The sequence below is a fragment of the Sander lucioperca genome, chromosome 4 (assembly GCF_008315115.2).
Source record: "Sander lucioperca isolate FBNREF2018 chromosome 4, SLUC_FBN_1.2, whole genome shotgun sequence".
In the NCBI taxonomy this organism is placed as follows: domain Eukaryota; kingdom Metazoa; phylum Chordata; class Actinopteri; order Perciformes; family Percidae; genus Sander; species Sander lucioperca.
In genome coordinates, this window is record NC_050176.1 from 20,545,765 (window position 1) to 20,558,172 (window position 12,408).

At 42.1% G+C, this 12,408-nt stretch overlaps 1 protein-coding gene across 13 annotated transcripts in view; it reads right to left on the reverse strand.

The window, feature by feature from the left end:
- The window catches only part of fat1a (FAT atypical cadherin 1a), an 82,451-nt gene that overhangs the window by 11,819 nt on the left and 58,224 nt on the right, over window positions 1–12,408 (reverse strand). For 9 of the 13 annotated variants that reach the window (XR_004105430.2, XR_004897211.1, XM_031302323.2 and 6 more), the window contains 7 exons: window positions 11,049–11,282; window positions 7,752–8,138; window positions 5,758–5,972; window positions 3,832–3,969; window positions 3,490–3,633; window positions 1,765–1,958; window positions 489–1,089 (listed from right to left, as the gene is read on the reverse strand). Coding sequence is in view for 11 of the 13 variants with exons in the window: in XM_031302323.2 (XP_031158183.1) it covers window positions 489–1,089; window positions 1,765–1,958; window positions 3,490–3,633; window positions 3,832–3,969; window positions 5,758–5,972; window positions 7,752–8,138; window positions 11,049–11,282 (1,913 nt within the window). In the remaining 2 variants the exon portion in view is untranslated. Of the gene's footprint in view, window positions 1–488; window positions 1,090–1,760; window positions 1,959–3,489; window positions 3,634–3,831; window positions 3,970–5,757; window positions 5,973–7,751; window positions 8,139–11,048; window positions 11,283–12,408 lie in introns of all 13 variants that reach the window. The other 4 variants (XM_036000971.1, XM_031302328.2, XM_031302327.2 and 1 more) reach the window with 1 other exon arrangement.

Genomic DNA, 12,408 nt, shown 5'->3' on the forward strand with positions numbered 1-12,408 from the left:
ACTGCAAGTCCAAACTGTTAGAAAAAAGCACAATTAAATTTTGTTTAAGTTTCCCTCATTCATGTGTTGAGCGCCACCTCGAGGAGCCATGAAGTAGACCAAGAGTCTGGGTCTGCCGAGGTTTCTTCCTAAAAGGGAGTTTTTCCTCGCCACTGTCGCAATAGCCACTGCTAATGCTTGCTCTTGGGGGCTTTGTAAATTATAGAGTGTGGTCTAGACCTACTCTATCTGTAAAGTGTCTCGAGATAACTATTGTTATGATTTGATACTATAAATAAAATTGAATTGAATTGAATGAAGTAGCGACGCTGGGAGAAGGGAAATCTATTCAGAGCGCCTTATTTTATTAAATCAAAATATTGATATTTTGCAGCAACATATCGATTCTGTATCACTTAAAAAGATAATACGTCCCACCCCTATTTGGTACCAGTAGCTACAAATCAACATGTAGAAACATTAAAAAAAGTAATCGTGGCTGCTCTCACCTCCTGAGATTGGTAGGGGCTGCCAGATCTCTCTAGAGCCAACAGCACATCCAGATCTCCTTGCTCTGAAGGCTGCAGGCTCACTAACTGGACTTCACTCCTCCTGACTCCGGCGATGTTCCTCAGTGCCCGCTGGAAGTTGCGCCAGTAATCCCCGATGAACTCCTCGGGGGCAATATTTGCAAAGCGCACCGCAATAGAGTTGTCCAGAGCCTGACGCGTTGCCTGCCTAATGTGCACGGTGACGTCGGCTGCTGTGGTGAAGCGCCCGTCAGTCACCGTCACGTTGAGAGGGTAGTGGCCTACGTCGAGTGGTCGTAGGGCGATTACTTTACCGTCAGAGGCGGAGACTGAAAACAAGGCGCCGCTCTCGTCTGAGGGTGATGAGGAAGAGGGGGCGAGGCTATAGGTGAGAGTGTCGTAGACGTCTTGGTCGGTGGCGTGGATCTTGCCCAGGACACCACCGGGGTATTCATCGCCGGCGGTTGTCACAAAGATGTCCAGTGGAAGAATGGCAGGGGGGTAGACGCTCTCCTCGATGATGCGTACACTGATGAAGGCGGTGGAAAAGAGCTGAGGTCTGCCACTGTCTGACACCTGAACATGAGGGATGAGAAGAGGAAATAATGTGCACTGTTAAGTTCATATCTGCAAGCTTTATTTTTCAAACAGCAGAGGGCAATCAAGCTCTTTCACTGATATCCCTAGGTCGACGGCATCGACATACTGTAGCTGCACTGGATATTAAAGCCAACAAATCATCTATAGATCATGCATGTTAACATTCACACGCATAGTCATCTGTTCTGCAAGAAAAAACAAAACAAAATGTGACTCAAATCTGAGTGTGCATCTCACGTAACAAGACATCACACTTACATTTCGTATTCCATCTGCCCACTTGTTTCTTTCTCCTGTTCTTTCCTGACACATCAACACCCAGCAACACACATGATCATGCCAACTCAAAGCAGTCATTGATTTGTGATTCTCCTGTGAGATGCACTCTGATGCAGCAGCTTTATTGTATGTGTCTATTTAAATTCAGCACGGTGAAAAGCTTTATATTGTATATATTTTCAAAAGGTTTAAAAAATGGAGGGACAAACATTGACTATTTGGGGGAATGGGGGGGGGGGACTAGAGTGAGCATGACAGAGAAAAGGTACAGAGAGGGAAAAGAGGGAAGACAAATAGATCAGGTTGCTGCGGCTTGACGGTTAAATCAATACAACCTCTCAACTTTGGTTTCTCATCGGCGCTGTGACTCACTTGTGCTTGAAGTAGGTAGTGTTCTTTACTTTTCCTATTCAGCGCCCCCACGGCCACAAGAGCTCCCTGCTGATTGATGTGGAAAGCGTCGCCCTCGTTCCCATCCACAATGGCAAAGGTGAATGGTGGGCCGTTGTGGGAAGCGTCCCGATCCGTTACGATGAGCTGAAGAACACTCGTGCCTTTTGGTCGATTCTCCTGTGGGATACAAGAGAGGCATGGTTAATATTCGTGAAGAGAGGAGGTGGTTCTCCGGATGCTCTTCAGCCCTGTATGTTTGACAATGTAATGTTTTTCAGAAGGTAAGATATGCACAGAACATTGCTGACATAAGAGAAATTTTAACGGTGCTGAAACTAAACAAATAACAGAATTTTTTTTTACAGCGGAAAATGGAAAAACCAAAGCGTTCCTATATATATATATATATATATATATATATATATATATATATCTCCAACTAAGTCGCGCATTGCCAGACCTTCCTCAACTGCGCTGTGGAGGAGGGTCTGGCTAGTCCACACAGCATTCCGGGATGGAAGAAAAACGTGCTCTGGTTTATTGGCATTTCTTTAAACCAATCACAATTGTCTTGGGCGCTGCTAAGCTCGAGACGGAGCAATGGTGCCGCTGCAAAATAGCCTCGGCAAGGAACTTGTTTTGGAAGAAAGCGGAAGGTGACGGACAACCGGCCGAAATGAGGGGCATCCGGCGGAATTTCCAACTGCACCTGAACAATCCCGGAATTTCAATCCATTGCTAATATAAAAATACGGATTATGGCCGCTTTAAAAATTTGAGTGGGTGACTTAATCTTCCTCTACTGGTGCTGGTATTTGTCAGTTGTGCTTGTCCAATGGCTGGTCCGCCATACTTCTGATGAGTCCTAGTAAAAGGGACCATGTCAGTTTCACAATTAAGGCCTGTTCTTTAGTGTTTTGTGTCCCTGAATGGGCTTCAGAGCTGTCCCATCTGTTGACTCTTTTTTAAGTCCTGACTCTAAAGTCAATTTTATTCTCAACGAAAACACTCTTGATGTTCCTGGCGATGGGTACAGTGTGTACACCCTGTGTTTCTTTCTTCTTCTGTTTTAGTGTGATTTTGTGCCTAACATTGATCAAGGAACCATAGGAAGTCAAATAAAGCCAGTCAGGATTTTGTCAGAGGCAAAACAATGTTTCATCCTGACGTGCTTGAGCTGTGTACAATGTGTGCAGTGTCTCCTCAAAGTATCTTTTAAATTGCTTTTTCAGTTTTCTAAACAGACAGGAAAATTGGAAACAAATCATCTTCCGTCCTAACTTTGAAATTATCTTTCGATTTCTCCTAAAACTGGAATACAGATGCATTTCATTCTTCTCATTTTCCCTTCACTCCAGCCAACCACCCATTATCAGCTCTGTATCTTGCACATTCCCACTCTTCATCACTCCTGCCTTGCAGCCTTTTCCTTCCATCCCTTATGTGAATTCTCATACTTAAGATGCAGCCTCTGTCTTTTAATTCCCTGCCTTCCCCCCTCCTTTCTCCCATGTTCTTGCTCCAACCTCCTACTTGCTTCTTGACATTCTAGTCGCACAGTCTCCCATTATTCCTCTTCCCTATTAATCCCTCTCTCTGTGTCCACTGCAATGCCCCCTGCACATCCCTCTCTCTTTCCATCTACCTCATTCTCATCCTCTCAACTTCTAATCAGCCCTCCATAGTGACCCCTTTTCCCCCCTCTCACCTGGATGATGAGGCTGTAGTTGGCCTGGGAGAAAAGTGGCGGGTTGTCATTGACGTCTGAGATGTCTATGTTGATCATGGCGCTGCTGGAAAGAGCGGGCAGGCCGTTGTCTGAGGCTACCACCATCAGAGTGTACCCTGAAGTCTGAGAAGAGTGGGGGAGAGAATCACCATACATGCAAAGCTGCTTTTGTAAGCAATAACAACGCAGTGGAAATCAGTAAACAGGCTTCCCTATTAGGCTCGACATGACTCTGATTGGATTCTGCACAGAGTGAAATTGGTTCCTCGGTGGATTAAACTCTGTGTGTACAGTCAGCATTGTATCTGCTGTTTCTCTTACTCTCTCTCTGTCCAGCTGGCGAGCAACTCTCAGCTCTCCTCGGACCGGATCGATGCTGAAGGGGCTGCCTTGGTTACCGTCCACGATGGAGTACCGCACGTGATCGTAAGAAGGCCCGTCAAGATCCTCAGCCATCACCTTTGGATCAATCAAACAATCAAAACAACGATCACTCAACAATCCTTGACTTTGAATGACAATTTAACGACTTTGCATATTATATGTTAACACGTGTAAAGGCTATAAAAACATATTTTCTCAAGGTTCTTACTTACGAACACACAGTTATCTGCCACATTTAGAAGAAGAGAGCGATTTGTGTTTTGGTATGTGCTCTTCACTTGTTTAAAGTGCATGGCACCCCATGCACCAATCAGGATGTGATTGATGACTGTGGATGGATTGTTGAAAACCACACAAACACATTTCTGATGAAGCAGATTTTGAGCATTTAACTCTTAAAACATAGTAACTAAGAATGTTTTTTTTTTCTTAAATTTTTCTTTGTTGTTTATTTATGAACATTTATTGTTTGAGAGAAATACATTGGGTTTAAGAAGTTTTCAGGAGCTTTAAAGCACTATTGTACAGCTGAGACTATTTGTCGATTAATCGATGAGTCGATTGACAGTAAATAATCAGCAACTATTTTGATAACGGATTCATTGTTTGAGTGTTTTTTTCTAGCAAAATGACAAACATTTTCTTGTTCCAGTTATCTCAAATTTTCTGTTTGATTTTTTTGACTGTTTGTCGAACAAAATGAGACATCTGAAGACGCCACCTCGGACTCTGAAAAAATAATATACAATTTTCTGACATTTTTAATAATAATAATAATAATAATAATAATAATAATAATAATAAATATATATATATTTGTCCTCATTTAGGATCCTAGTGTCCTGAGGGCAGCCTCTCAGTGCTGGCCTGGTGTATCTGGTACCTTCTTCCCGACCTCAACACGGTGAAAAGGCTGTTACCCGGGTGGTCTGGATCTTTAATAATTTTCCTAGCCTTTTTCTTGCATCGCCTGGTGTGAATGTCCTTTTGGCAGGGTAGGGCACCACCTATTGTATGTTCAGCTGAACGAACCACTAATTACTATTGTCTTATCCGATTACCTAAATTTATCTATGTAATAATCGGTAGAATACTCAACAACTACAATAATCAAAAGCTGCAGCCCTGTACAACTGTACAACCTATCTTTTCTCCTGAGCACCCTCCTCCAAAAAACACACAGGAACACACACAGTCTTAAAACCCACCAACCATCACTTATTGAAAGGGATCCCCGGGGAAATTTAGCAGACACTGAAGATTTACAAGTATGAGACAACGGCAGATATTAACATCTAATTTTCTGATTTCTGATAATTTATATTCAGGTACATTAGACACACAGATAAATGGCCACAAGCAGAGGTCCTTTATTAGGGGAGGGAGGAGAGGTGGTCTGCGGGGGTAGACAGAAATAGATGGAGAGAAACATTTTTTCATGCAAAAGGTAGAGAAAGCCTTATCTAGGATAGGGGCTTAATGAGTCAAATGCCTTTCAATTAAACTGTTTGAGCATGCGTGTCAGATAATGCATGAGAACAGGGGTGCAGTGAGCATGAAGAGCATCGGTCCTAATTTAGCTGTTCTGCCAGATGGTGATTTGCCACAGGTGCAGATATGAGATAGTGTATGCAGTGAGTAATGGGCAGAGAGGATAAAAGGCTGTGAGGGAGAAATAAACAATGAGAGAGTGAACAAACTAACAGATCTAAATAGAGGAAGAAGTAAAGAGAGAGAGAGAGAGAAGGAAAATGTCTTTCACCCAGCATGCAGCTTTACAGTAATTACGGGTTACTGCCCCACAACAAGAAACTGTTGTATTCAAACATGTCCCTGAAGATAGTGTAGCATGTATGTTCTTACCGCCATCACGGTCTTCCCCAGCTCCGTGTCCTCGCTGACGACAGCTGTGTAGATGTCCTGGCTGAAGACAGGTCTGTTGTCGTTGACATCAGTCAGGTTGATGTTCACAGTGGCCATGTCGCTGAGCGGTGGCGAGCCACCATCTGTAGCCTCTAAGGTGATGTAGTATTCATGGGAGACCTCGTAGTCCAACCCCTCAATCACAAAGATGTCACCTGAGGACAAAGAGACAGCAGAAAGTCAGAGCGGTAGGGAAGTAGGGAGAGCTGCTGTCATGTCACAAGAATTCACACTTCAATACCAATATGTTATTTAAATATATATTAAAAAAAAATCCCTATGATACCACAGTGCGCCAAATAACATAAATCAATTTGAGGACAAACTTTTTTTGGGATAACCTACTGTGAGTCATTCCTTCTTTTGCTACTGCCATAACTTTTGTCAACTGGTTTGTAACAAAGGGACCCCCTCGAAAATGAGATGATACATCTCAAGGGGTTTATCCTAAAAAACTAATTTTGAACTCTACATGCAAACATTTCCAGCTGAAATGCACCGCAAACCAGAAGTCAAATTCGGCATCCGCAATTGACTCTCATTTGAAATTCTCTGCTTGGCTCAGCTGCTCTAACTTGCATTGAGACAACAGAAAGGTATCCTAGTTTTTTTTTTTTTTTTTCTTTCTTTGGTGTCGCGTTGCAGTGTTGAAGCTAGCCAATCACAGTTCAAACGGAAATTCAAGTGAAATTCAGTTATGGTTGAACACTGTTTGCAGTTTAATTTGCAAATGTTTTGTAAATATTTACATGCAAGATAAAATGTTTGGGATTGCTAAATGATACTGCAATTTTTTGGGTTGTTTGTCCCCATGGCAATTTAGCATGATGCCATGATAACGTTAAGACAGGAATGCAGACTGTGTAGACTCAACAACAATTAGACGGCATGGGCGATGAAGCTCTTCATGTTTAACTCCCTGTGCCCTGTGGACTTTTTTGTAAACAAAATACCCTGTATGTGTGTATCCTTGAAGCACAACAAACCTGATGAACAAAAATCTTGCAAAAAGCAGATTTTTGTTCATAGCGTAGTTGCGCATTGTTTACATTCATGTTTGCTTGCTAGCAGTCTTCTTCTTCATTACCTTTGTTTGCCCATTGCTATGCTTCTTTGCACGCTGCCGACACCAACTGTTGATCAGTGCAATAGTGTGGAACCTGAGCAGGAATGTGCTTCCTTGTGTGCGTGTACACCATATAAAGAAAACAGGAACCCTCTTGTAAAAAACACTGCTCCACAGTGCTACCAGTGGTTAAAGACTGCACAATGTACCTTTAACCCCAATGGTGACACAAACAATCTAATTTAATTTGGTAAACTTATCAAAGCTTTTTTCTTTTAATTCAATATTTGTTTGAAAGTAACCAGGGTTTTTCCTGCATAGAGGAAGTTTTGGCGCCCCCCCAAAAGAGGTTTTAGCCAGCACCAAAGGAAAATCACCAGTGCCAAAATGATTTCAAATTCTTAATTGCAGTTTACCAAACAACCGTTGAACAAGCAGAACATAAACTTGAATAGGAGCGCTAATCTTAGTTTTACCGCCCAGAGTCAGGCTGTGTGGGACTCTCCCGATGATTTTACCAGTAGTATTTAAATATAAATATTGTTTTTTAAGCAGTTTTGTTAACTGGGGTTTCATTTACTTAAACAAAATAGACAGTTTTGTTTATCAAATTGTCAAAAATGACAGGCACATGCATTGATTTCTGTCAAATAAGGTAACAAACTCATTGCCTTTACTGTACACAAACCCATCATGCTTGCCGTCTTGCGTAGTCACCCCCCAAAGGCTCTTTCTGAGTCAGGAAAACCCCTGCAGTAATACTAAAGTTTTTGTTACACCGTCAATAGGGAGAAAGCTAAGAGCACATTAAAAGCTGACTTATAAAAAGGACAAAGGACAAAATCATCTATTTCATGCTACCACATACCAGTGCGGGGGTCCACGCTGAACATGCCATGCTCATTCCCACTGATGATGCTGTAAGAGATCTCTCCGTTAGCCTCCATGTCCCGGCTGGCGGCCTGCACTCTGAGCACCTGTGTGCCCACCGCCACATCCTCAGACAGCGTAGCCGTGTATTCGCGGTGCTCAAACACCGGGGGATTGTCATTGATGTCCAGGATGGAGATTACCACCTGGCAAAGCGAGGAGAGCCGCGGGGAGCCCTGGTCACTGGCGCGGGCCTTCAGCTCATATGTCGACTGCACCTCGCGGTCTAGGGGGCGTTCCAGGCTAATAACACCGGTGTGCTCATCAATTGAGAAAAATCCATCAGCAGAATCGCCCAATGAGTAAAGGATGTCGCTGTTAAGACCTGGGATGACAGAAAAAAAATTAACAATCATACCTGTTTGTTAACATGTGATACCTCTCAGTTTACACCCTGTCCCTGTACCCACATCGCAGCGATTAAACTGCTAAGTAAAAGGGTTAGGGTTACCAATAAGATAAATAGCCACATCAACAGAAATACACTGGTAAGTACAGGGCGTAACAAGCATATTGATTCTTATATTGATGTATTGATTCTTGAATGATTAAAATTGTCGCCCTCTATTCTCATTCCAACACATCCATCTTTCACACAGCCTCTGAAAAACAGGAGCTGTAAACGTCTAATCCGTGCCATCCTCATAACTCATGTCCTCACACTAGCAAGACGCTCCCAGCAACGAGACAGAGACGGATCACAATAATAATCATAATGCCTTTCTGCAGGTGGCCCCCATTTGGAATACACTATTATATTCCCATTTATCAGGTAAGTGCCCCCGTCAGACGTGGATGTCATTATCGTGCTGGAGAGACTACCACAGGGAGCCCTGCTATATGGTTTCCCATCACTTATTTATCTGGTCTGATCGTCCTTGAGACAACTGCTTATTGGTGGTTAAGTGATCTGTGCTGAATCTCGATTGGCCATATTGCCGCATACAAGTATGTTTATGATTGTATGCCCATCTCAGTCCCATGACTGGACTGTTTAATATTAAGGGAGAGCTGGAATGAGTCGATTGATATATATATATATTGATATATATATTGCCATATATGATAGTAAATAAACTGAATATCTTTTGTGATTTAATTAAAAAAAGACATTTGAAAGCACTACTTTGAGCTCAAAAAAATTATTAATCAAATAAGTTATTAATCAAGAAAATAATCAGCGGATTAATAAAAGAAATCTTAGTTGCAGCACTATATTAAAGAAAATGTTCAGCACCTTTATTCATGTAAATCTCTACGATATTGCTAAAAACAAACATGCTAACTGCACACTGATCTTTGAAGCAACGCCGACCGATTTCATTTGGCTGGCACTTTAAGACATCTTTCTCTACAGTATTGAAGGCAAGATTGTCAGGAACATATATGAATCTGGTGCAGCACCACGGTGAACAAAGCAGAAAATGATTAAATTCCTCCACAGGAGGGACACTCGGGTCCAGGCAGAGCGATAAAGGATAAAGCAGAAATCATAGAAGGAATGTGTACTCGCATAACTTTAGTTTATCACGGATCAAGGCCACCAGTCTGGATCTATGTGTCTGTCTGGTTCAAAACCATCCCGCACTGATAAGTGCTGCCTTTTCCGAGATTGTAACAGCAGGCTGAACTGAGGAGAAGCAATGTGGGCAAGTATCAGATATCTTCCAGCCAAATGGGCAGCCAAATCATTGATGCAGTGGCACACAGCAGCCGGGGCCAAGAACGAGTCCTCACAGAGATATGCAGAGACAAATATTGATGGAGGATGTTTCACAATTTGATGGTTGCCTGCTAAGACAGTTGACTAAAGCCTGAGTGAACTGGGTCAAAACTACAACATCTAATTCTTCTTGTACACTCTACGTGTTGCTTGGGATCTGCGAGTTGTGCTTTAAGCTGGCACCTCAATCAAAAAATACTAGATAGACACACAAGAAAGAACTCTCACATGTTTGGATACCCACACATGTGAGAGAAATACTAATCAAATCCCTCTCTGCTTCAATAAAGTGTAACTCTAAATAATTATTGCCCCTGGCTAAACTGCAGGAAGCACCTTTTTTCTCCACCCCTCCTTCAACTACCCTTATCCTTGATATTCAAAATGAAGCAAATTGTGTGCCAGCAAAGCCTCAGGGAAGAAACATCTTAATACCAGCGCTTTCCATTCACCATTTTAAGTTTCTCTCTGAGGGATCCAATTCTAGCATCCCTTTCATACTGTCAAGCTGTCAGTCCACCCAAAACATGGGACTGAAAAAAGAAATAGAAAGAGAAGGTGTCAATTCTCTGACAGTGAACAGGCCAGAATGGTTTGTGCTCCACTAAACTAAAGGTGTAATCTGGAACAGCAGGTCCAATAGTTTCTTGGATAAAGTCTCAAGGAGTCTAAATTAACTTTAACTGTTTAACTGCATGACTTAAGTTCTCAGTCTTAGCCACTTGTGAGCCTCTCAGTGGTTGGCAATGCTTGCTGAAAGGTGAAGACGCTGGAGATGAATATGTGGCCCTGTGAATTGGCACCAGGCGAATGGAAAATTACAATCAGCCCTTTTGAGAATTCAGCTTGAAGAGAGAGGAATTTCATTACAGCTTAATGGACCTTTTAATTTGAGGGTTTGATCATTCATGAAATTCCACATTTGTTATCCCTCCCTCTTGCCATTTAGAGTAATGCAGTTGCATAAAGGAAAGATAATAACCCGTGCATTGTGGGTCAGCATTTAGCCAAGAAGCATATGCATGCTCTCTATAATATTTTTGAATCACATGTGCTTTTTATTTTCATTGTGACCTTAAGTAATGTCTTTGTTGGCATTTAAGCATGATGTAGCGGCATCTGTGAAGAGCAAGAGCTTTCAAAGGATAATCTAAAATAGTTTTAATATTAAAAGTTGTCCAATCATCTGCAGCAACTGTAACTAGGCATCGTAGGCCTGTCAAACATTGGACAGCCCTTGATGAACTGTCATTTTAACCAGCATAAATGGATGGCCGCTGGCTAGAAATTTGAATCCTGCTTATATTTTCCACTGTCTGAAATCAAATCTGCCCCCGTTATCGTTGTAAGCTCCACAATGCTGTGAGAGAACAGACAGCTCGACAGGCGTAGCGACAGTACATAAGAAGGCAGGGCTTAGCGAACGTTACAGTAGGTAATGGATTCACTTTCCTTGTTGTACATTTGATTTTTCAGGTAATGGACCGATGTTGTGCCTGAGAATAAACTCACCAGTATCAATATCGTTTGCCAGCAGTTTTGCCACGTAAGTGCCCGTCTCTGTGTTCTCGAAGACAGTAATGGTGTAGGGATCGGACGAGAACTGAGGTGGGTTGTCGTTGACGTCTTCAACAGTGATGTGGACGTCAGCCTCGCAGTACCGTCCTCCTCCGTCCACCGCCCGCACTTTGAACGTGTGCTTGTCCTGCTCCTCTCGGTCTAGGGGCTGTGAAGTCTTCAACTCCCCTGAAGGTGGGACAGAACATTTTTGAGCAAAATACACACAAATAAAGATGTACACTCTTTGGGGAGTAGAAAGATACAATTTGCTATTTAAAGAACATACAGTAAAAAAAAACAAACATTACAGACAAATGTAAAATTTGTGTAAGCAATGAATCTGACGATTGAGTTAATGTATATAAGACTGTATATAAGACAAACCATGTATACTCTAAAGCACTGTAACCCCTTTGTCTGCTGTCTACTAACCAAGTAAAAAAACATCCAAACAAATGATGGCTTTCAGGGGAGAGAAGAGGGGAATAAATAAGTAATTGATGCGCGAGAAGACGGAAGAAAATGGCAAAGAGACTGGAGGGATGAAGGAAACCATCAGAATTGGCAGCTGAGAGCAGCTTGGAAGTACCCTGGGATGTGAGGCAGCCAGCATTACCACAACCTCTCTGGAAAACTGCAGAGTCTCTTGGCGGTCCTCATCTGCAATAATCCTACTTGTCTGCACTGAAGAAAAAAAACATCCCCTCTCCATAACAGTAGCACTGCTGCTAGAAACTCAGTAGTAGGAGTTGCCAAAAGACAGCTGGATGATATTGTTGCCTTGGTGTTAGTCTCTCAGCATATCAAACATGACATTTTGACGTTTTTTACATTATTTTCAGATTGTATGCAGCAGCAGAAATATTGTATAGCTGTTTAAATCTACTGGCTATCAATTTCGTACTTTCGTGCTTTAATTTTGCATTGCATTTTGGTTGGTGGTGATTAACTGGTATTGTTTTTCTTCTTTTTTTCTTTCTTTTTTTTTTATCCTAGCAGCCAGATGGAATCTCTGATTTAGAGGGTCTCCTAGAAGAAATTATTTGCAGGCAAGAGAAGTATAGCACTCATAAATTCAATTTAAGTGTGCAACTCTGGATTTTAGTGCCACTGTGGGTCTTTCATCTGCCCCACAGGGAAATGTTCTTGGCTGTTTTAAAAATGACTAAGTAAATAACTGCACAAGAAAACACGCTTGCCTCTTCTATTGCTAATAATGATGCGCACACACACACACACACACACACACACACACCTTAGTGTATCCTCAAAAAAAAAAACATTCTGCAGAGGGATCACAATTCTCAAATTT